This window comes from Tursiops truncatus, chromosome 17 (genome assembly GCF_011762595.2).
Source record: "Tursiops truncatus isolate mTurTru1 chromosome 17, mTurTru1.mat.Y, whole genome shotgun sequence".
Lineage (NCBI taxonomy): Eukaryota > Metazoa > Chordata > Mammalia > Artiodactyla > Delphinidae > Tursiops > Tursiops truncatus.
Window position 1 is genome coordinate 68,564,213 of NC_047050.1, and position 26,110 is coordinate 68,590,322.

The 26,110-nt window shown below is 42.6% G+C and overlaps 1 protein-coding gene across 1 annotated transcript in view; it reads right to left on the bottom strand.

Moving 5' to 3' along the window:
* Nucleotides 1-26,110, bottom strand: part of ADCY8 (adenylate cyclase 8) — a 217,733-nt gene that overhangs the window by 87,538 nt on the left and 104,085 nt on the right. Inside the window, exons 7-8 of the mRNA XM_019931940.3 lie at nucleotides 22,131-22,401; nucleotides 3,053-3,250 (exon numbers count right to left, since the gene is read on the bottom strand). Of these exons, the coding sequence (XP_019787499.1) occupies nucleotides 3,053-3,250; nucleotides 22,131-22,401 (469 nt within the window). The remainder of the gene's footprint in view (nucleotides 1-3,052; nucleotides 3,251-22,130; nucleotides 22,402-26,110) is intronic.

A 26,110-nucleotide genomic window follows, 5' to 3' on the forward strand; every position in this document is an offset into this window, starting at 1 on the left:
CAAAAGAGTTTTTTGTGTTCTCCAATTCACGAATAAAGGTGGAGAGGAGAACAGTTTCCCGTGTTCCTATATCTGTATATTGTTTAAACAGAATTTCTTTTCTGTTTGAAAAGAAATTTTCAAAAATTTCTTCCCTACAGAATTTCCAAGGTAAAATCATTCTTTCCATTTCCATTTTTCCTTTCAGAAAACATACTTTTATGGTCCAAACTTGCTCCCAAGAAGCAGGGTAGGGCAGTGGGAAGAGGAAAGACTGGAGTCACAAATACTGTAAATATTTCAACAAGTCTAAGATGCACAATTTTAACCCCACCTTTTAGCATCTCTGAAATCAGAAAGTATGTTAACTATCAAAGGAGTCTTGAAACATGAGGACTTCCAGGGAGGTTTGTGATTGCTCCTGCTGGTCACCAGGGGGCAGTATGAATCCAGAACCATTTTAAATTCTCTGCCTGACTTTTTTTTTTTTTAAGATCACATTGAGTGTGTGAACTCAGGGATTTCATTTTGGATTCAACTTCTTGGAGAGTTCTTTTTTTTTTTTTTTAATCTAACCAATACCCAGATAGAGGCATGTGAATTTCCTCACTGACTCTGTCTGCTGGGTGGGTTTTTTTCTGTTCATTTTTACCTTGTAAGCACAGCTCATTGGGTGGTTTTTCTTAGTGCTGCATAGAAAAATCAAGCACCTCGCAGTTGATGGTACCTCAGAGTCTATGAAATAGGCATCCAGGTTCTGAGAGCTATGACCTCTCCTTAACCTCTAGGAGGCTCAGTTTTCTCTTCTGGAAGCAAGATAGTACTGTTTCCCTGAGGATGCAGTAGACGGATATACAGAAACACCAGGCACAGAGCAGATTCACACTGATGCTGTTCGCTAACTCTGGAGTCCTACGGATTTGAAGACCCTGTTACTTTGGTAAGGTTTCTAGGACCCTTTCTTACTTTATCTCTCTCCCAAACCCCTGCCCTGTGCCTCCCACCTCATCCAAAGTTCAAGGAGAAGAGGATGAAGCTAGCATAGGATTGTCTTCTTCAGACAAGGGCCTGGGAGAGCAAGTCCCCAGGGCTCCTGGGAGGGGCAGTGTCGTGAACAGACAAGGGCACTGGCTTTGGGGTCACAATGGGCTCAGATCGCAGCCCTTCTACTGACAGTTCGAGTTTGGGTGGCTACCTAATCATCTCTCCATGTCTCCATTTCAGCAAATATAAAACGAGCCTCCTAATAACATCTACTTCATACTGTCACTGTTAGCCAATATGCGCAAACAGCTTAGAATAGTGCCTGGTATTTGGTAAATACCCACTGACTATGACTTTTGATATATCCTCTGCTCAGCAGTAACGCAGCCCCTGGAGAGGGTCTCAGAGCAAGAGTCACGAGGCCCATCTCTGTGACACGAGGGGAGTGAACATTAGCTGATGTGCCCACTTGCCTTCACTCCCGTCACCTACACGACGCAGAGCACACGCTAGGTGATGCAAAGCTGGACTAGTGGCCACATCCCTGCATGTCCATCCAGGATGCTGCCCTCTGCTTCTCCTAGAAGCTGGTCACAGAAATCAACCTCAGATACACTGTGCTTCCCCTAGATCCATCCCCCCTCCTACACCAGGTGCCGGCAGGTGCGGGCCAGACACTACTGAATAAAACACATTAGAAATTATCTCTAGTCTGCAAGGGTCAGGTCATTAGTGAAGCAAGTACCTCCTTAGCAAGAATGAATAAAAAGGTTTTGCATAGCTCTGGACACAGGTATTTACACAGGCTCATTGAGAAGATTCTTTGCAAGACCGCCCTGCTCTTCCTAGCTCCTTCGATGTAGCAAGCAGGAAAGAAAATCCATTTAATTTGGACGATAAGCCCTTAGTTATATTACTAACAAGAAAAGTCCACCTGCTATTTGAGGGGGACTGTTGAACAGGCAAAATGTTTCTTTTCCTTTTGTTTCGTTAGTACATAGACATGATACATTTCAAATGGTCAATCACAGGTGAAGATAGTACTTTGGAGTTTGCAACCTTCAGGGAGTTTATCAAAGAGATTCGCTGGGAATAATGCATGTGCACAGAAGTGTGAATTCTCCAAGCCTAGGAAAGCAGAATCTCCCAGGCAGCTGATTAGACTCACAAAAAATTGTTCGCTGGAGCTTTGCACAATATAGAATCAAACTCCTGAAATTTGCTTGCAAATTCCCTGCTGTTCTTGCCGGAAGCTCCTGCAGATGCCAAGCACCTCCTGTGCTCAGTCAAAGAAGGTCTGTCAGCCTCCATCCGTGCAAAAGAGCAGCCCAGTTAAGCAGGGACAGCACCACCTCCCCACTACACTCTGCAGTTTGGAGCTGGGCTGGGAGAAGGGGCATGGAAAAAAGTCATCAGCAGTATGGTAATGCGGGCTACTTTTGAACAGTTGATCTGATCAACGCATTGCCTGGAGCCTTTTGTCATAACCTAAGAGGGAGGCACGTCCATCATCCTCATTGTACAGAGAGGACTTCGTGCTCACACAATCCTTCACTTACTGACGGTCACCTAGCAAGGAAGTGGCAGAGGTGGAATTCGAACCCAACTCTGAATCCACAACCCACCTACTGTGCCTTACATCAGGGGGTCTGAGCAGTGGACGACTGGGAAAATGGGAAAACAGGTGTCTCCAATCTAAGAAAGACAGTGTTTATCATTAATGCTTGCATTAGGTTATCAGGTGCCCTCATATATTATGCTACAAGTGTGGCAGATTCACCTACAATCAAAGGCACGTGGGTGCCAATGACATTTGGGTTAATAATCTCAAAGTGGAAGGTACTCCTTTGTTCTTTCCGTCATCTTTTCCTTAAAAAGCAAAGCTGAGGCTCTCTTTATCTAACCAGCATCTCCTTACATGGCCTTCAGTCTACTCATGATTTTCAAAGAGAAAAAGACAGTACCAAACCAACCAAAGAAACAACAAACACACCAACCAAAACCACAGCCCCTGGGCTCTCTCCAGTCCCATGAACATTTACGACAATTTATTCCAGAAAAAAGAGCCACTATGGAGACCCAGGTCTACCTTGTGCTCCAGGCTGGAGTCTTTAAACATCAGTGAGAATGGCTTGATATGCTCTCTTCTCAATTTATCGCCACTCCGCAAGTCGATGGTATGTTCTATTCTCTTGTTAATTTCCTCAGGCCCAGACTGGACATGCAAAGCTTGTGCAAGATGGTTTGGAAGTAGATTTATTGAATTTCTTGTTAGGGCAGCCAGAGTCTAGGGGGAAAGCACATGCAAACACAATAAACCTGCTGGTCCCCTTTGGATTAAAAAGAAATGCAATGTGTTCAGATTAGGTTGCATTGCAAACAGTAACAGCAGTCCATGCAGTTGTATTCAGTGAAACCTACAGAAGTTGATAAGTTAGCATTTGGTTCAGAGAAACACAACCTGGCAAAAATAGCATATCAAGAGGGCTATTTCTCTTTCCTCTGCGTAGGTGCACTGAATGCCCTTGGTTCAGGTATTTGGAGAGGTGTCAGCTTGGACGTGTTAAAAGACCCTTTCTCTAACCAGGCACACCCCTGGCATGAGAGAAAGAAAACCAATACAAATAGCAGAAGGGAAAACAGATCTGAAAAGTCCATGGAAATGATCCTCTCCAACCAGGTAGACTCCACATTTCCATGTGGTCTTTCCTTTAATGGTGGTGGAGAGGCTTGGGGGCCAAAGGCTTGCATTTCCTTTTTTAGCATTCCTCACGGACAGCCCAATGAGCCAGGATCTGCTCCTTAAACTTGATAACGATTGTGAGATTTTTACACTAGACGAACGTTTTTCCCCCCACAGACCATTATATATCTATATCTTCACATAGATATATGTGTTTAATTTCCTTTAGGGAAAAAAATGCAAAAGCAGTTTCAGCCTCTCACCATCTCACAGGTTAAGCAGCAGGAGCTGGGGAAAGGCACAGCCCCCGTGGTTGGTCATTGGGTGTGGTCACATGGATGCAGAAACAGCTCTGGCTGATGAAGACACACCAGATTTGGCAGGGAGGACTCTGTCTCCTGGCAATCTAGCTGCAGGTGACAAGATCAACTGGCTGGATCTAGCCAAATGCAATGCTCACTCACAGCTCCAATTTAAGACCACTTCTTTATATCTTTATATGTCTTCTTTACGTCTTTATATGTCTTCTTTTAAGACAACCAAAAACATGGGAGTTGGAGCTGGAGAGATATAACGACAATGATGCTCATCTCCTCCCTCAAAAGATTTCCTTGGGGAGAGGTATAGGATGCTGTACATCTGTAAAGGGGAAGAGAAAACTCTGCTTCTGTACACTCTCACTGCATCTTCATCCCTCTGCCAGCCTCTCACCTTGGCCAATGTTAGACCATAGGCTAGACTGAGATAAGTTGGTGTGATCATCAAATGGCAGCCTGTGAGAGCTGACAGAACATCTTGGAGGTCCTTCTGCCTGAACCCTTCATGTACCTGAGAGCCTCAGAGAATCACGCTCACGAGCCATCAGCTTTTCTGCAGCCAGGTCAGATCCTCTGACCCCAGAGCCAGAGTCGGGGGCTTTGCTCTCATGGAGACTTCTAGCCCATTCCATAAGTATTCCTCCTGTTGGACTCTTCCTTTTAAGCTTCATGGAGATATTCAACGTAACCTAAATTCAAAGTCTCTAAAGAATTCTTGAGCAGGGCTTCATCACTGGTAGAATTTATGGAAACCTTCTTCTCCAGCCCCAGGATAAAGGATGGAGTTGCATGTGCCAACACGCAAAAGTAAAGTATATATGCTCTTAGGGCACTGAAGTTAATTTCAGCTCTGAGTATGAAGGAGGCTACCACAGAGAAGAAGATAGACGCTAGGGGGAGGTATGGCAGGATGAGAGGTGAAGAGAAGAGCTGGAGCAGAGAGAGGGAAACAGGGACCAATGTTCCAGCAAACTGAACAGCAGGGTCCATGTAGGGCCAGAAGGCTTGAGCCCTGGGATTAAATGATGTTAGAACAGCGTCTCAGAAGGTGAAAGAGACTGGAGCCCACCCTCTGTGGATCTCCTATTGGTTTCTTGGGCAGAAATTCTCTCCACATAGTTTGGAAAACGACAAAATTTAGTCTTCTACCTTGGAGAGGAGGTGGAAAAGACACTCAAGCCGCCCTCGTCTGGACATACATTCTGGCTTAGAGATGCGAAAATGCTCTCCTGGAAAATGCTCAGAGCTGGGATTTGACAGGAAAGGAGAGGAAATCAGCTCACTATCTACATAGATCCACAGTTAGGAATTTCTCTCTCTCTTTGTAATTTTTATTTTCCTACAGTTTTCCTTCTTTGAACCTAATTGAGCCTTCCACTCTACCAGTCCCTCATGTCTTCAATGGCTCTTAGACCTCTGGATTTCACAGAGAAGGGGAGTTTCAAAAATATTTTTGGACTGCTTTATATAAATTATAGCAGTAGCTGCAGTGATTGCCACAGCTACAACCCTCTATATGACCACCATTTCATAAAACAAAGGGCACGTTTTTTTACAACAAGAATGACATAAGCTCAAAACAAAGGACTGTTCTTTACACTGAATGCATTTAACTTAATGAATGTCCCCATTTTTCTCATATTGATGGGGGCTGGTGAAAATGTTATCAGGGACTGCAGTCTGTAGGGAGACCTTTGGAAAACCAGGAATAGATGTTGCGTCCTGAGTGCCTGTGCCATTGACCACTTTTGTAAGGCAGAGACCAGTAAAACTTCCTACTTTCAGAGCTCCCCTGCCCCTTATTGACTGTCTGTGGGGCTGCTTCAAGTGAGAGATAAACTTGGAAGCACCTCTCTTTCTTTCCTCATTGCCACCAGGTTACAATTAAGAGCTGGGAAGGAGTCCTTGCATCAAAATGTCAATGATGCTGAGATGAAGAATGCTTCTCTTGCCCAAGCAATTACTTTTACTCCTTGCAATTATATCCCTAGTATTTTAATGCAGGTAGTCCATGCTCAGCCATTCCTTTTCTGATCATTTGTCAATTACATATGACAATTATACCTGCTGTTTGACAAGCAATCTCTCTCAGCCTACCTCACACCTTCAGGACATACATGCTCAAGGGAAGACCAGCATCAACTCAGTAAGTCAAGCAGGTTGGAATCAGGAAGAGAAACCATCTGCTTTCATTTACCCCCAGTGCACCCCTGAAAAGTATGAATGGCTTTGGGGGATACTTAATTTGAGATTATTTGTGATACTCCGTCTCCACTGGTCATGGCCACTGAGATGACTTCACCATGTGCTGGCCTCCAGTAAGATAATGCTAACACTAAAGATCCGTAAGCTGATATCCCCACAGTGATTCACTTGTAAGCAGTATTTGGCAAACGTGTAACACATCTTATCTGCCTGTTTAGAGTCTATGATGCAACAGGCTATTTTCAATAGAATATGGTTTTCTCCCTTTAAGACTTACAGGACTAGTGTGAGGGAGATCAGAGTCATGTTAAAAAGTAGCACAGGCTTTCAAATATGATTCCAGTCTTAAACTGACCTCCCAAAATGTTGAGATTGTTCTTCCACATAAACAGCTTAAGCAACTGGCAAGAGAATGGATGAAATGGGAAATGACTGAGAATAATTGAATATCAATGATTATGAATGTAATTATAATTCAATTCAATTACACATTGAAACATATATTCAAATATGTATCATATATATCTTATGAACAATTTAAATACAATACTTAATATACAATACTCAATGTGTATATTCATTTCTTTAGCTGGCATTTTCAGACATTTAGGAGGTCAGATGAGAGCAGCAATGTTGGGAAAAATCAAAGTTTGCAGCTGAGGGGGCCTCTCACGTCTGAGTCTCTTCACAAAAAGACACTGCAGCCTGGTGATTCATCCTAACTGAGATCCATGCCCCCTCAGGCATTTCAATTACTTCCTTACTCACAGGTGCTTAACACAGATCAAAGCCCAAATGAAAACCAGAGTCCCTTCTGAACCCAAGTTTCTGATCAGAAGGTCTTGCCTGTGAGTCTGGGGGTTCTGGTGAAAATTATCATCCACATATCCGTTTGTAAACTGCATTTGAATGGGTGGGGGAAATCATAAATCCGCTTAAGCTCATCATTTGGTTTATAACCAGAAGACTTTCCTTTGGGAATCTTTTTTTTTTTTTTTTAATTTATGTACACACTAACAACCTACTTTTTTTTTTTTTTTTAAAAGGTCCTATTGCTTCATGGATAGCAATACCCTTTGTATTCCTTAATCAGTTTGGGTCAGCAAATAAATTATTCCTAGTAAGATTTCAGGCTGAAAGTGTACTCTCTAGAAACATCCAGTTTTGTTGAGTCAAAAACACTTTAGCTCTTTTGGATCACATATTCCAATATCAAAACACCCTCTAAAGCATCCCTGTAGACACTGTAACTCAGCTTGCATAGTTTCAGTGCCGGAATCTGGGGATATCATCACTCTCTTTCATCACTAGATCCCCTTAATTAACTCTTTCCCAAAAATTTTGTTCCAAGGAACACAAGAAGGAAGGGATGTTTCTTTACAAAATGGTTCTGTGGACCAGTGGATTTAGGAAATGTGGATCCACTGTTTGTTTACTGCCATCCGTTCTCACTACTCTCTGAGAGAGAAGCGATTTTGTCTCTTTTTGTTTGGAGTGCTTATGCCAGGGCCTGGCACTACGTAAGCACTCAGTACCCGTTTGTTGAACGAAAAAATTCTTATATCCTCCTATTGGAGTCTCACGGACACATTACTGAAGTAAAAGCACTGATAAGTTCTACATAAGTAAGACTTTTAAACTCTGCACCTTCCAAACTTTTATAACCATAGAACAGTTTTTGCTCGGATCTCCTCTACACATTCCCTGGAATACCACTTGGGAAACAATACTCTAAAGTTCTTCCCTGATTTTGTTCACAACTCTCACGCAGTGGATCTGTTTCTGATCTCTGAATAAGATCTATTTACCCCCCTCCAGAGTTTTCTTCCACGGGCTAATGCCTTCAATTTTCCCAATCACTTCACAGGTGACATGGTTTCCACATATGGCACAATCCTTTCCAGTTTGTCCATACCCTGAGTATACTACTGTACAGAACCAGACCCAGTGCAAACGACATCTGACCTTGTGTTGGAGCCAAGGCACCTACCACAGTATGACCTATTAAACAGTTAGTCTATTACGTTTTATGCATTTGAACATGTGGCAGCTAGGCTGCATGCCCTACTGCTTCTTTAAAAACCAATTCAGACATCTCTTTCTCCAGGAAGCCTATTCTGAGTCTGCACGTATCCTTAGTACAGCAGTTACTGTGATGTCTTGTAACTGCCTTCTGGTGTATTTGTCTGTTCCTCTAGGCTCTGATCTCCTGGAGGGTCAGGCAATGTGTTTTACCCATAACTTAATCTCCAGCATCTGGCAAATTTGGTAGGTTCTTAACAAGTACTTTTGGAATGAATAAATGAATGAATGCATGAATGAAAAGTTCAATGGCTATGGAAGACTCTTCCTCGGGCATTGTTTTCCATCTCTTGCTACCAAAAGTCCTGTTACGTTTTTCCTGTTCTCCCCCAAATGGACTTCAAATTTAGGAAGACTCTGCTTACCAAATTGAATGTATTACATAAGAGTAGTTTGTTTTCCTATTATTCAATCAAATGCCTAGTTTTGGACCAGCAGGGGATAAAAGGCATTACCACAAACTCCAAAAGAGAATTCCAGCCGAGAGCGAGAGCCTGGACAGGCAGCCTATGGTCTGTGTCAACAGGAGGTCTTACTCAGGTTTCTGGAATCCAGAAAATGCCTCCCTACTACTACCTCTTGGTGCTGACTGCTAGGGTACCAGAGGTCACAGATGGGAAAGCACTAACTTACAGCCTTTTCCGGGACCAGCGCCTGCGTTAACATCCACTTGAGTGTTTCCCACGAACCAGCATAAAGCGTAAGGTTAAAGCCATCAGTGAAAGGGCCTCATCTTTTAGCTTCTCTGGGAGATGGACATGCAGTTTTGAGATTTAGCTGTAGGTGGTTGTGACTGAGATCCTGCATTGTAGGCCAGCTTGTTGCTGCTTGGGAAAGACCCAGGGAAGATGCCCAGAGCCTCATAACAGCCTCCATCTTTCAGGCCGAGATGGCTTATCCTCTCCCAAGACTCTGCCTGCTTCCAGTCTCAGGCTGGAGTCTGCAGTCAGAAGCAGGTAGAGCCATCGGCTTCCTCAACTCACTCCGGAGCATCCTTCCATCGTCTCTACGGCACCATCTGCCCGTGCCTCCTTTGGAGGCCCCTGCGGCTCCATTTCAAACTTGTCGCCTGCAGGGTTTGGGTTGTGGAAAAGGCAGGGATTTTTATCTTTCAGTCCCTAACCCACTTCCTGTGTCCTACAACTATAGGCCGACTTGAGAAAAATCGCCAGGAACAAAAGCTAAGCCTGAATAAGGGCCCCCAAGTGCACACATTAGAGCTCTATTTTCTCTACTGTTTATTAAACCCCCAACCAACCCCCAGAAGAGAAGGCTCCTCCTTTTTTTAAAAAATTATTTTTGTGCTCTTTTTATGAAAGCTCACTTGGGAAAGGTTTGAGGTGATCTAGTCCACAATGACTGGCATTCAGGGTCTCAGAAAGGATGCTTGCTGTGTTTGAAAGTGGCCCAATTATTTTTTTCCCTCAAATCTAGGGATGGGGGAGCAGAGATTTCCTGGGATGTGCATGTAATGTTTTTCTGGTAAAAGGTTTTAAGGGGTCTTTGGGCAAACACCGAGTTGGGGGTGGGCCCCGGGAAAGTATCCACACAGGGCTCCCCAGGACCCATCACACACAATGTTTCCTTCTTATAAATATGGAGGTGCTAGTGCATTAGGCCATTCTTCATAAGCAAGAGGTGTTAGCCAAGATGGTCACAACTGTTCCTGTCTGTACTGAGAGAAAACGAGATACCACATTCAAATGATATGCCTGATGGGTTTTTTAGTTTAGGGATACTACTTACTTTCTCTTTTCTTTTTTAGATATTTATACCATCATAATCTATCTTCCAAACAAAGCAACAGAATATTTTTTGAGATCTCACTGTGGGAGGAGGTCTAGGGAATACAACTACAGGAAGAGGTTTAAATAATTTTCACAATAAGCTCATAGCTTCTGCTCCAGGAAATGAAATAACAAGGGTCAGAATGTCCACACTGTTTGCTGAAATAATGGTCCAGACATTTCCAGCCAGCCTGCTGCAGGATTCCAGCACCCCTCTGTAGCCTGGTTCCCGATGCTCAACTGTGAGCAAACAATATGTCTGGGGCCCAGGCTATTTGGATAATCACCGCTTCCTGCTTTGAGTCAGCACTGGCAGTTTGCAAATATAGTCTGGGTGCTGCATTGGATAGGGAATAAAGGATGTATAAACTCCTTTGATTGGCCTTTGTCACCGTGTGGTCTGAAATTTCAAACTGTTTATGATTAAGAGAACAAAACAATGACAGGGGAGGTACCCCGAGTTCTGGCAGATCCCACAATAAGCATTTATTGGTTTGCTATTGATCTGAATCCCACAACTTTACTCTTGACCTTTTGACTAATATTGATAAGGTGGATCATGAAAGCAGTTTATTTATTTGGGGGTTTAGGTCCCAGATGCGCTCGGCTCCTTTCCCAGTGTACTTTCCCTGACGTTAAATGCCTTGCTCTTTGCTTCAGTTCATCCTACTAGTGGCTACTGGCTTTGGACGCAGACACACTGGCTCGGTTCTCTTTGGATGAGGGGTGGGCAAATGGTCAGTTGTGGCTGAACTTCCGGGCTAGCCACAATTCCAGGTGACTGGGCCGAGCTCTCAAAATAAGGGGACTCAGAGCCCACAGAGGGAATTTCTAGCATTCCAGATTCTGTCCCCAAGGTCTGGTCCAAGGACCTCAGAGCCAGGTTAGCCCAGGACAAGTGGTGTCTGACACTGATTCTGTCCTTCCAGAAGCTTGTCTGGCTCTGTTTGACCAGTCCTCTATCAGCTAATTCAGGATCCCTTAACTCTGACTTTATCCTTTGAATTCCTCAGAAAGATGCTCATCTCAGTTTGGGAACGTGATTGTACTTTAGTCATTACACGCTAGAGCCATTTTTAATAAAAAAATCGTCGCTAAACTGCTGCAGAACTGGCTGAAACAGAAGTTGGCACATCCAGTTAGATGTGGCCTCTTTGAAGTTGCATGGTTTGAGGCAAGTTGCCAAAATTGAATTTTAGCTTTTAAAATATCACATCCATAGTAATGTGTGGAACAGATGTGTAAACGCCAGCACTGATCTCATCTCAGGGTTGGGGGGAGTGGGTGAGAGGGACGGGGTGGGCCTAGGCAGAGGGGCAGGCTGGAGAGGCTGACACATCAGTCACTTGTTTACGGGGCCACGGGACAGGTGAGAATCAAAGTACTCACAGCACTGAAATGACTGGGCCAAAATGTCACAGGCTGTTTCTGGAGAGGTGGTGACTAACCCACTTGACCAAGTGACCCCCCTGAGCGGGCAATGGATTGTCTTGGCAATCAGATAATTTCAGCTCAGGAAATAAATCAATGAACATATATCAGGACTTCAGTGACTCAGCTTCCTTGTGAATACCAAAGATGTAGATTTTTCAAAGGAAATCCAAAAAGGAGGGGATGTATGTATATGTATAACTGATTCATTTTGCTATACAGTAGAAACACAACATTGTAAAGCAACTCTATTCCAATAAAAATTAATTTAAGAAAAGATGTAGATTTTTCAGAAATGTCAATGCCACGGGGAAAATGACTGTATGTGTGAGGGTGGGGGGGTGTGTGCACGCGCACGTGTGTGCATGTTTATATGTGTGTCTTTGTTTACTTAACAGAAATGTGGAGAAAACTGAAATAGAAGAGTTACCGAACTTTTATCTTTTTTTAGGTTCTGAAGTAACTCTTTTCGTTTAGGACTACGACATACGTATTACATCAAGAGTTGCTGATAAATTGCTCGCATTTGGTACTTTAAGGCTATAGGTCTTACTATACAATTTACTAACTAAAAGTTTAGTGATTGATGCTTTCCCGGATTTGGCTTCAATGGAGCTCACCTTACTGACCTTCAAGAATGCAGCCTCTCTTAACCTTTCCCCAGGGATGGTGAGATCGGCTGGGACTTCGGACCCTTTGCTGCAGTGCTGCAATGCTTGCACCTGGACAAACCTCTCCTCCAGCAACAAAATACAAAGAAACTATATGGGACTAAAAATAACTGCACGCCTGCCACAGTTGAGGCAAGTTCTGGACAAAAGATACAAAAAGACCCAAAAAAAGCCCATGCCACTTCTGAAGAGCAGGGAGCAAAAATAGGGGGTTGGGAGCAAAAGCGGGGTACTGCCCACGCCCCCTGCGCACAACACCACCTAAGGAGTGGGCAAACCACCCAAGCTATCCCCCGGCCCGACCCCTGGACACACCCCTACCCTCACCCCATATAAGGAACGAGCTCACGGGCCCCCATCCCCCCGCCCCCAGGAGTGAGCGAGCAAGGGAAGCTGTTACTTGTTCCCGTTCCCCGCTGCTGCAGCAGGGGCCCCAGTAAAGCCTTGCCTGAATTTCTTGTCTGGCCTCTGATCAATTTCTATTGATTAAGGAGGCCAAGAACCCTGGTGGGTAACAGTGGTAGGACAAAACTGGGAAAAGAAGAAACTGCTCAGTGGCCTCTTCTTCCTCTTATCCTAACTTTTCTACCACACACTTTTCTACTGGATTCATCTAAGTAGTGTAGCTCTTCTTGGCTATCATTATTCCTAAATATTTGTTTCTAAGTTTATCACTTAAGAACAGTCCTGTATCTAAGTACTCTGAAGACATGGACTCCTGAGTGGGGGCTACCACGTAAGACGTGTACAGAGCCCTTATCATCTCAAGGTGTGAAGAGATCCTTTAAGGGACTAAAGGTGATATAAAAGCTATAAAGTGGGAAAGACACAGTGGAATCTAGTGGTTCATAACCTGGAATTCACGGTAGCAGTTTGGAGATCCTTGAGATGTGAGGGGCTTTCAAGTTCCATCAATACCCAAGGGATTAGGACTGTAACTCCTTTTAGACCCTAGGCGAAGCAAACATAAGTACATACACTAAGAGCCAAGATGAGGCTGGTCATGCCAACAGAAATATCAGGTGTCTCTGCTCTGGGCTGGAACCGAATCACCGTACAGCGGTACCATTCGTTTCCTTGTGCAGAGCAGCAGCAACGGTGGGTCATGGCACACGTGCCAACTAATATTAAAAAAGGGGAATACAAATGCAATTTTCTTTGGAAAGAAAAACCTTAATGCATATGAATTGCACCGGCAGAGAAATGAAAGGTCTTCTTGGTGGAGAAAAGATGGGAAAATCCTGACATAGCTCAATGAAGAACTTTTACAAGGACACCTCTCAGCCCACGCATAGCAAGTGGCATTAAGTTTAATAAAACTTAAATCCCAGTTCTATTTTTTCAAAGCGAGGAAATAAGTCAGAAAAAAATCCAGATTTTTGCTCTTCTCTTCCTATCATCTTCACACATTTAGAATATTATACACTTATCTTCACATATTTAAAATACTGTTGCATTCATTGGTTCCAGTTCCTCAGATGTTTACGGCTCCCCAAACAACTAGTCAATCCCTGGTAAAAGAAGAGTCCAACTAGTTTAGCAAAGTTTCAGCCAGTTGTTGGCTATGGGGTAACCACAGGCTGTGTCTTGTGCCAACTTAAATGCTCGCTTCCAGAGCTGCAATTCCGCGTGAGCCACAAACTTCTCTCTACCTTTATCTTTTCCACCTTAGTCTACCTCTGGAACTTCAGAGAAAGGGGGGATGATGTGTCAAATTTAATGGATCAAATTGCCTACTTAATCCACTCAACGCTCTCTGGAAGGCTTCAAATCCATTTGCCTTTCTGAAGAGAGTGAAAAACCAGGTCCCTCTAATGACTCTTCCTGGCTGCACTCAGCTGCTACCTTCAGAGTCAGGGCTAAAAGCAGGCTGGGGAGTTCTGTGGTCTGTAAAAGCCACATTACCGTGAGAGTGCAGATGGGCTTCAGGGAAATGTCCAGAGTCCTTCATGGTCTCTACCCCGAAAGCCTACAGATGTCCCACCCAATGCACATCAGAACTTCATCTGATGTTAAAATGGTTCAAAAGAAATTACCTATGGAGAAAAATCTGCCTGTGGTTTCCTGTATATCAAGACTGAACACGGCAATTAGATACTCAGCAGCTTATCACTGAAGCGGCAAACTCTGAAAACACAGCTTCCTCTTCAAGACCAAGAGCCAGTATTTCAGGCATTTTTCGGGGTAGAAATTTCAGGTCAGAGTTCTCTGAGGGGAAAGAGAAGCATGTGGTTTGGTCTTGAGGAGCAGAAACCCAGGCTGAGATGGTGGCCTTACTGCTTCCCTCCTTCTGGGGTTGTGTCCCCTCACTGTTGGCCTCACTCCTGCTTGTCTATAGATCTCAGCTTGACAGTCATTTCCTTGGGAAGGTCTTCCCTGATTACCTGGGATCAATATTCAGTCCTGCTAGAAAGACAGCGATGTCCACTTAGCCTGTTGCCCTGTTAGTAATACCACCGGCCTCTGAGCTCCTCGACAGTTTTGCACCTCCTTCTGCATCTTCCCAACCTCAGCACCCAGCACAATGCTTGGGAAATTGTAGTTCATTAAGTAGTTGAATAATCAGTGGCTGAATGAATGAGGAAACAAACGAACATCTTGGGGGGACTGACTTGCCCCAAGTCAAATGATAAAAGTAAAATGAGTTTGAATTAAGAGTGTTCTTTTTTTTTTTTTGCGGTACGTGGGCCTCTCCCTGTCGTGGCCTCTCCCGTTGCAGAGCACAGGCTCTGGACGCGCAGGCTCAGTGGCCATAGCTCACAAGCCCAGCCGCTCCGCGGCATGTGGAATCCTCCCGGACCGGGGCACGAACCCATGTCCCCTGCATCGGCAGGCGGACTCTCAACCACTGCGCCACCAGGGAAGCCCTAAGAGTGTTCTTTGTCTTCTGGGCTTTTATATGCAAAAAGAAGGGGTCAGCCACTTAGTTTGCACCTCACCTTTAGGGACAGAAACAGAAGGAAAGAAATCAAACCCTAGTGATCAATATTTCTCAACAGGAGAATATAATGATCATGTTGAAAACAGGACTCTAAAAGATGGCAAAATGTGATGATGTTTATAATGATGTTTGGTTTGGTGCAAAATGCAGTTATCCAGAATGCTGAGAGAAAGGGCCAATTCCATCGCCTAGTAAGGTGAGATTTTTACCTCAATAATTTTTTTCGCTTTAACTCTTGCTTCCGATTTGGTATTAATATTTTAAGACAGTTCATTAGGATGACAGTTATGCTAAATTGTCATACTAGGAAAATTGTAAACTGGATATCCCCATTACTTTCCAGGGAATTATTTGGTTCTCTGGGCTTTGGGTGGCAGGATTCCGAAGTGTAGGTAACTCACCAGTGTAGAAACAGACTCCCAGCATGTGTCTGAGGCTGAGACACTGAATGGGCAATGTTGGAGCTGAAAGGAAGTGATGGGATCATCCAGTCCAGTTCTGGCATTGTACGGATAGGAACCCTGAGGTTGGGAGGGGAGACGTGGTTCCCTAAGGCCTTGCAATAGTAAGTGGAGAAATCAGGGCCATAACTCAGTTCTCTTGGGTTTCCATTCTGGCCCTTCCCACTATCATATGGGTAAATTTTGGGTCCTGCAGAGATTTGCCCCAAGATCATGAGACTCACAGCTTACAGGACTAACTGGTTTACTCTGAGGAAACGGCTCTCAGCAACAGGTCAACATGGTTTTGATCAGCAAGGCAATCAGATGAGAATTTTTTCTTCCAGTGGATACAGAAAACAGGATCTAAGAAAAGTCCCAGCTGGGACTGATAAAAACATAGTAACATAAATCTGTTCTTACAGCCTGCTTTCCACCATGGCCAGCCCCACTCCCTACACATTTCCTTTTCTTCTGGTGTCAACATTCTGCAGTCTTAAGTGTGACTAAATCAAATGATTGTTTTATTCCTAGGTAGACTTGAGCGACTGCCCTGCTTAGCCCTTTCCATGCAAACAATGATCACATCAGGACACTCAGGGTATGAGACGTTAGGGGTATGCTAACGCCACCTGGAGGAGAAGCTGGTCCTTTCCTGGAGCTTTCACAGAAAATTTCTAAATATCCCTGTTGAGAGAGCGACCTAGCTTCAGAGGGTGAATACACACACTCACACACACGCACACAACCTTTTAATACTAACTGACCAGGAAACAAGGTAGTAGGTAGAAACGCAGCACATATCTTCAGGACCAAAAGGGGAGGCAATGCAGCCTGATGGAGACTATGTGGTTTTCTGGAGTCAGACATAACTGGGTTCTAATTCCAATTCTGTTGTTCATTCACTGTATATCCTTCAAAAAACTAACTGATCTCTCCAATCACAATTTTGTCACTTGTAAAACAGGCACGTCACACTTACCCAGTAAGGTTGATGTGAGAATGAAATGCAAAGAATATGAGTGAGCAATGCTCCCAACACGGTACCTGGTCCCAAGCTCTCTACTTCTATTAGCGTTAATGATGCTGTGGATATTCATCTATATTCCTGGCAATGAAACACATTTGCTTTCTGTCTTGCTGTGCAGGACACAGGCATACCTTGTTTTATCGCGCTTCACAGATACTGCGAGCTTTACACATTGAAGGTTTGTGGCAACCCTTCGAGCAAGTCTATTGGTGCCATTTTAAAAGCAGTATTTGCTCACTTGGTGTGTCTGTGTCAGATTTTGGTAATTCTCACAATATTTCAAACTTTTTCATAATAGTTATATTTGTTATGGTGACCTGTGATCAGTGATCTGTGATGTCACTATTATGACTTGCTGAAGGCTCAGATGACGGTTAGCGTTTTTTAGCAATGAAGTGTTTTTTAATTACACTTGCGTACATTGTTTTTTTAGATATAATGCTATTGCACACTTAATAGACTACAGTGTAGTGTTAATATAACCTATATGCACTGGGAAACCAAAACCTCAGTGTGACTTGCTTTATTGTGATATTTGCTTTCTGGTGGTGGTCTGGAACCAGACCTGCGATATCTCTGAGGTTTGCCTGTACAGAAATTTCTTTTGTGTTTTCAATCTTCGCAGTACACATATGAACTTCATGATAACAGTAATGACCAAATGACTTCTACTCTGCAGAAACAACTAATATAGAAAACGGAAGTACCAAATGTGTACTTTCCCCCAGGTGATTCTCTTAAAAGGTCTGGAGGAGTAATAGAAAAATGCCTGGGTTCTGATGCTGTGACCAATGTGAAGGGGATGGATGGGACAATGGTGATGATTTCTCAATATATGAGGGACAGCACCCGGGCTCTAAAAGGGGGTTTGCTTCTAAAAGGGTGGCTCCACCTCTCTTGGCATTATCACTTGTCATAAAAATCAAGTTAAAATGATTCATATCGTTACACAATACACTTTATAGCAACACAAAAGCTTCACCCTCTGGTATCCTCTTGTAAATCATAAGTAAAGATGCTGTTTGTCTAAGGAGTCCATTCTTGGTCCTTACAATCCATTCTCCACAGGCAGCTAAAGTGATCTCTTAAACATCTAAATCCGATCATGTCACTGGCCAGCTTAAAATATCTCTATCACTTCCCTTAGAATAAAATCCAAAGTCGACTAGGTTTTCAAGATCAATGTCTGTCTCCTTTAACTTCTTCTTGTATTCCTTCTTTCCCTACTCACTATGCTCTAGCCACTTGGGCCTTGTTGCTCTAACATACCAAATTTTTCCCACCCCAGGGCCTTTGCACTAGCCGTTTCCTCTATCTATAATGCTCTTTTCCTGATTATTCAAATGCAGGGTCCTTTCGGCACTCAAGTCACATTTTCAGAGGTCTCTTGATGACCCTCTCTGCAATAATTCTATCTGCCCCCTAGTCATATGTTCATCTATATTTCCTTCTCAGAACTTTTGTGTTTTGGTTAATTGTCTGCATTCTCCACTCCCTTAAAATGTAACTCTTGGAGGACAGGAATCAAGTCTGTCCCCTCATTACTCGATCCTCAGCATCTAGAATACTAACATCTGTTAAATAATTGAATGAACCAGAGCTCAAGCTTACAAACAGATTTTAGTCGTAGCATGCAACCAGAAGGGGAAAATACAATCTTTCATATGAGGACCCTTTTCTTAAGTCTTCATTTTCATCTCAAATTTTGTCTTTATTCTGAGAGATTCAATGACCATTTTGATGACTCATTCCAACAACTTAGCCTTGAAATTTCTGGACATCCTCCCCCATGTCAAAAATGTTCACGTTTGGTGTACTTCAACTACCTACTTCTCCTTTGGTAACCTTACACTTCAATAGTCCACCTGTGATCATAAGCTTCTTGCCTTCTAGTTTTCTTAATTTCATTCCATTCAGAGGCTCAGAGCATAGGAAGCCTGACAGGTATCTGAGCCAGGATTCAGGGATCCAGCATACCAAATCAGTGGGCAGAACACTGGCCCATGTCAGGAGTCAGGGATGCAAAGCATAAGTGCTCAGGGTGTCCAAGAGTGGGCTGAACCAACAATTTTAGCTTAACTGGACACAGATTATAAGGGCTGGGAAGATGCACACCATCAAAAACAAGAGATTCTCTTCAGGCATAGACAGGGACTGGAAGACTCAGATAGGGGCCAGAAATAATTCTAAGTGACTTTTTTGCTCCTGCAAACCGCTGACAGACTCCTGAAATGGGGAGCTGAGAGGGGACTGGGATAGAGTTGGGGTTCTTGGAAATCCAGAGCTCTCGCTTATCAACTGGGACAATTTGGCTTCTGACGTCACCACTATGTCAAATCTGTCTCTTGCAATGACGTTTTCCAATCCAATTCCCACTGGCAGTTTCCAGTCTTCATCGTCCTGCACCTCTTGGCTACATTGGACAGTGTTGATCACCCTGTTCTTCTCAAAATGCTCCGTTCTGTAGGCTTCCATGATACCACATTGCCTAATCCTCTTCTGGTCCCCTTGCTTCCTATCTGTCTCTGTCACGGGATCCTGACTCTCTTTCACCTCCATCTGGTGTTCCTATAGGTCTGTCTTGTACCTTCTTACTGTTTTATTTTACATATTCCTTGCAGTTCTCTCTTTCATCCTCATGGCTTCATCTAGCACTCAAATGCTTCCAGACTCACATCCCTTGCATAGTTTTTTTCATGCCTGAGCTTCAGAAGTGTGTGTTCAATAGCCTTTTGGATATCTCTCCCTGGACCTCTCCTAGGCATTTCAAGTTGAACACGTCCTTAACTAAATTCTTAGTGTTTCTCACCCAATCTCCTTCCATTCCACTATTTTTTATTTCAGTGGGCAGTTCTACCATCTAATCAGTCACATCCAAGCAAAAAACCTGGAAGGCAAACTTGACTGGGTCTTCTCCTGTACCACCCACATCTATCATTTAATTAATTCATTCAGCAAACTCCACCAAGTCCTGTTACTTACCAGGTATTGTTCTAATTATGGACTAAATAGTGATAAGGGAAACAGATACAATTCCTGTCTTCATGAAGCATATACACTACCGGCTGACTTTATCTCCAAAGTGTTTCTTCTGTCCCTCCTCTTTTATTACTAGCAGTAGTTGGCATGTAACAGGTGCTCAATTAATCTTTATTGAATGAATGAATACATGAGAATGCAACTATCTGAACATCTGCTGTCTATATAGCACAGATTATGGCATGACATACCAATGTCGTTAAAAATATTTCAAAGCATACTTTGTGAATCAATAGAAACTAAAACATCTGGCCAATTTAGCTAGCAAATCCCCAGTGAAGCATTAGTATGTTTTATCTGTGTTATGCAAACACCCAGATGGTCTGGGCTTCCTGTGGTATTGACTGGGTGTTTTGGCAGAGCACAGGCTCAGCCAGACCAGTTTTGATCTCTTCCAGGCATACATTATGTCTCTGAATTGCACGTATGAATCACTGACTTCCAGAGCTAAGCATAAGTGCAATTCTGATGCTTGTGACCATTTTAATTGACTCAATAATTTCCAAAATGTTATTAGTGCCACTCGGTTATTTATGAATATCAGCATACATTCATTGGCTCTTAAGTATGAGGACATAAAACAAAATTGAGATTATTCATGTGGAAGATGGCAAAGACAGGCAAAACTCAGGCATCATAAGAAATATATGGTATGGTTAAACACCAAGAATAAGAATCTTTGACTAATAATGACGTCTTTTATAAAAACTATTTGATGACATCAGTAAATATCTTTAGGAAATCAGCAGATAAATATTTCCAGTATTCCTATATAATTCTACCAGATCAATCAATCATGACTTAAAACCGAGCACCTCTACCTCTCTTCTGGGTTCTCAATTCCTAGTAGCAAGGATAGGTACACACTGAGATGAGAACAATTAGGAATTATCCCCATTTCCACAATCAGCTTAAACCGACAGAGTTTTTCAAAAGGAAAGACCAAAAAGAAAAAGAAGAACAAAAAACCAAGAGAGAAAACTTTATGCAGAATTACTGAAGTGTTCAGGGTGAGGCATGCATCTTTTTAAAATAAGCAGCCTTCAGGCTCAAGCTAACAATAGGCAGAGGAAACAGAGGGTACTTTCAGCTGGGCATGCACCAACTCCAGGAAGTATTTAAGACCGTAATATTCTATAACAGCAAATTGTACCATGCATACCAATTCAGGGATGGAAAGAGGTAGGCGTTGAAATCAGTGATGACTTGTGTAGGCATAATAATTTGGGGGGAAAGTAAACACCCACAAAAGAATATTAAAGGCTCTTGCAAGGCATGCGGGCTGGGTTCAAGGGTTCAACCTGCATCTTTGACCAGTGAATGGGGTCCATGCATTGATCCTTAGCTCCTTCACACAGAGCTGGAAGGAAACCAAGGTTAACCTGGCCTCAGAGCGCCCCATCAATCTTTCAAATGCAGAATAAAGAGGCAAGACTTTCAGCATTTTAACCTTTTCCATTTTAAATGTCTTTAAGCAGACAGATTTTTCTTAACGACAAGTTAATGAGAAATGTTCAGGTCTGTGGATTAGAACAATGAACACATATATGTCTTCATAAAGCCCCAGACACTATCAATTTGGTCTATTTATTTCATAGTACTGTCAGCTTTCCCTTGGCTCGGGAGAATGTCAGAAGCTGTTTACAAGCCTTATATAGTGGCTTTTCTTGGGTTAGTTTCTTTAAAGAAGCACAATGAAGTCACACAACTTACATGAGTTCAACTATATGTGCCTGGCCTGAGGGAAGGGAAGGGAAAACCTGTTAGAGCAGGTGATTTTGCCCATGCTCTGAACAAGCATTCTGGAGAGGGGAGCATCTCTGAATCCACTTTGGTTCTCCCTTGATCAACTTCAGTTCTCTGGTGCCTCTCAGTGTCAGAGCAGCTCATGGGGTTTAGTGTGATTCTGGTATTTGAAGATATACTTTTAAAAATAATTTGATGATTAATAACTTACACCTGATGTACTGACTTTGTTGCTTTATCCCTCATGGAAGATGCAAATCCACACTACATAAGAATAGCATTATGTGGGTGGCTTTGAAATTGCTTACTACTCTCGAATGCCCTCATCCTTACCTCGCTTGCATCTTTTATATTTCCAAATCCACAATGCCCTCCTGATTTTAAATTTCAGAGGGCACCTCGGTACTCCTAGCCGGCCAACTACCTAAAAAAATTACATTCGCATGGACTTGCCCTTCCCCCTTTGTTGTTAGTTTAATAAAATGAGGTTTATCCTTTCCAACATGAGTAATTAATTTTGGTAAAATTATAATTCAGCTTCACATGACATTTATTTTTAGCTAGGTCAAAAAAAAAAAAAAAAAAGGAGAGGGTGGTGGGAACCCTCTGGTATTTCTGGCATTTCCTGAAATGACGTAGGTAGGTTAATTCTGTCCTGAGGTGATACATTTGATCAATTACGATTAAGGCACTCAGCAGAGAAAGGGTTAAAGATGAATTGGTCTTCTCTGAGGCAACTGGGTTGGAGGTGCACATGCATTCACAGCAAACCAGAAGAAGCAAGCCAGGACTTACGTTCTGTTTCCCCACTATGTTATCAAAGGGCAGTTCGGGGCTCCAGGATCCTTCTGTGAATGTCGCCCCACTGTTTCTCCTGTCTGAGGAGCTCACAGATTCCTTGACGATGTCTTCAGGCAAAGACAGCAGACTCTCCTCAGGCTGCTTAATTAAATAGGTCTCTATATTATGCTTCCTCAAGAATTCGTTCCTCTCTTTACCATGACCCTCTTCCACATTATAGTCACCGTTGAGGCAGTCCAGCGTGGCTTTGGAAATGTGAATCCTCCTGTGTGGACAAAGCATAGGTTGTTACACACCTGACGTGGCTTGCAAAGGCCATCTCTGTTTTCGGTCCTGTGCAAACCCAACATCAGGGCTGTGCATGGGTGCTGTGAGGACGTGTCCTCAAGGACAGTATCTGTTCCCCTGAAAAAGTAGAAAGAATAAAAGAAAACAAAACTATAAGCATAAATCAATGAGCAGGTATCTATCACCAACTTCACCCCAAGGGTCGCTGTAGACTTTGATAAATCACAGCCCCATTGAGCCACATTTAAGCACTTCCTTTGGTTTTTCTTCTGTCAGCCTGATCCCAGCAACTTTTAAGAATCAGTGATTTTTTCAGTCATGTTGATTATTTTGGAAAAACAAGTTCCATAAATGTTTCTGAACTCAATGGCAATTCTTGTCCTATCACCATGCAAACGTAGTGCTTACTGTTTTGGAACTTTTCCTACCTTTCCAATTTTCACCTATTTGTGCCTTATTTCTTCAACTTGTCTATAATCTTCTGAAGAACAAAGGCAGGTCTTATAAGTCCACAGGGCTACACGGAGGGTCCTTTAGGAAAACCACTGTAAGATGCCATTTCCCTTGTAATGTGTATATGGAAAGCGGAAGAGAACACAGCTGTGGATACGTGCAGGCTGGCAGCTGGCTAGGCTCACTCACAAGGTAAGAGACTCGTATCAGCCATCATAGTTCAAGATTCACGTTTCTTTTTTAGCAAAACGACAGATGACATCAAGAGTCTTAAAGATCAGACGTGAATTGTGGGAATGTCACATGGTAAATCCTTCTGGGCAAGAGTTCTTCTGTTCTCATAACTGCCTAACTCAGACTACTTATTGTGGTGCATTGTGGTCTGGATAGACTAGCTTGGTGGTTACAAGCGTGGATGCTTTGGCCAGATTCCCTGCATTGAAACCCTAGCTCTGCCACTTGCTAGCTGAGAGATCTTGTGCAAGTTATTTAAGCTTTCTATGAGTCTGTTATCTCACCCATAACAATGGGAAAAATAATAGTACCCATTTTTTAGGGTCTTCATGAGTTGTAAGAGTTGATTCGTGTAAAGTAGTTAAAACAGTGCATGGTACACTGCACATGCTACAAGAACAAACCCTTAAATTATTAGGATTATTTTAAAAAATGCCATTATCTTATTTCTGTTGTTTATTCCATGCCTCCTCCAGGCTTATAGGGTACACTTTAAATTCTGAACAAGGTCTCTAAGACCTCCACTTTCTGGGCCCTGCGACTTCAAGGCTCATGTTCTGACACTCTCTCCAGCTAATCAAGTAATTGGCATGTTGTCAAATTCAAGGTGCTACTTCACACCTACTAAACTCAGAACAAGCCATTCTTCCTGCCTAGAATGCTCACGCTGTGTTTTCCACACAATTTCCTACTCCCTGATTCAGCACAAATTCATTTCCCTAGGCTGACTTTAGTGCTTTTTTGAATGAATGAATAAGGTAGATACTTAAAACTTTGCTTGGCTTTTGGATTCCAGAAACAATATATCCGAGGAAACAATTTTTTTAAAGTGATGTTTCCAAATGCATTTTCTTCAGTGCTGCCTCGACTTCTCCTGTTACCCCCCTTACCCATCCTGCTAAGTTCTTGCTTACAGAGAGAATAATCCACTGCAAAGGACATGTAAAGAAACAGAAACTACAAACAATGCATTTCTGTTCAATTAAGGCACATTCTGCATGTTTTCCAAATAAGTATCCTTGTATATAGACATTGATTTCAAACGTGAGGTAAGATACAGGCATACCTCGTTTTATTGTGCTTCCCTTTTTTGTACTGCACAGATACTTCATTTTTTCCAAATTGAAGGTTTGTGGCAACCCTGAGTTGAGTGAGTCTGTCTTTCCAAGAGCGTTTGTTCACTTCATGTCCCTGTGTCACATTTTGGTAATTCTCAAAATATTTCAGACTTTTTCAGTATATTTGCTATGATGATCTATGATCAGTGATTTTTGATGTTACTGTTGCAAAAAGATTACAACTAGCTGAAGGCTCAGATGATGGTTAGCATTTTCTAGCAATAAAGTATTTTTTAATTGAGGTATGTATATTGATTTCTTTAGACATAATGTTATTGCACACGTAATAGACTATGGTATAATGTTAATATAACTTATATATACTGGGAAACCAAAAATTCGTGTGACTCGCTTTATTGCAATATTTGCTTTATTGTGGTGGTCTGGAACAATATGCAATATCTCCAAAGTACGCCTGTATTAAAAATAAAAGCATGTGAAAGATGTTTTGAGCTCTCTTGAGAAAAGTGCTAATTACAAGATATTCTCATGATAAATTTTGTCAATACATAGGAACTCAGTAGCGTTGACCTAGGAGAATAGAAAAGATGTGTGACCTTCCATGAAACGAATAGATGTCCCAGTCTTTCTCAGATCAAGCTCAGAGCTGGGTGCTTGAAAGCTGTCTTTTTCTCCCAGGCAAAATGAAACTCCTGGTCGCGTTTCGTAAAGTCTAATGGCTGATTTTCTTTTAAAATAATCAAGTGAAATACCACCCCATTTGGTATTTTCTCTAGATTCTACATTTTATTATTCTGCTGTCAATGCTTGGGGGACTAATATTTGCATATCCAACATCAATATTATGTTTTCCATAGTGAAAGGCATCCTTGCCGTTACTTATTCCTGATCCTTCTGCTGAAGTTCTAATCAATATTTAAATGCTTTGATAGAAAGTGGATTTTAGGTGTTCATTTTCATCCTTGCTACTACCTTGAGCTTTGGAGTAATACATTTGCAGCTGAGAGTCTGGGGATTACATTTCCCTCTAAGGAAATGAGTCAGTTCTCAGACAATATTCTCCTATATTGAATGTCAGGTAACTCTGACACTTTCTGATAATTTTAAATGCCAGGATATACCAGTAACAGTCATGACAGTAAATAAGATCTAACAGTTGGGCAACACTTATTTTGTGTAAATGTTACTTTGTAGCCAAATGTATTCTATGTGCTTTGATCCATGGATCATCTCATATAATTTCCATTCTTCCAACAACTATAGGTGATAAGGCGTTTTTTTTCCCTTCACTTTGCTGACAGTGAAACTGGCTCAGAGGCAGTGAGTAAGTAACTAGACCAAAGTCCCATCAGCGGTAGATGGCAGTGCTGGATTGAGACAAAAACATTCACTTTCAGAGTCTTTCCAAGACCCTACAGCTACATCATAGGGTCATTAATACAACCACAGCTATTTCCTGAGCAAAGGACTTTATATACATTGTTTCATTTAACTAAAGGTTGAGAACAGTGATCCTCAAAATGAGGTACCAAGGCCAGCAGCGTCAGCATCACCTGGGAGCTTGTTAGGGAGGCATATTCTCGGTTCCCATCCCAGACACAGCGATCAGAAACTCTGAGGGTAGGGCGTAGCTACTGATGATTTAACAAACTGCGTATGGGTTCTGCATGCCTGCGGGTTACAGACTATCGATCATTATGCCGTGGCGTCGGACGCCTCCCTCCCTTCTTCCTAGGTTCTATACAGCACGCTAGGCACTGGGGACACAGAGGGACTGGAGATTCATAATAAAAGGACAATCATGAACAAACTGGACTGATAAATTAACAATGGAAGACAGTGATGGGTAGTGAGGCACTTAATAGCTGCGTTTATGTGACAGATTTAATTTCTTTGAGCCTCAGTCTCCCCATTAAAACA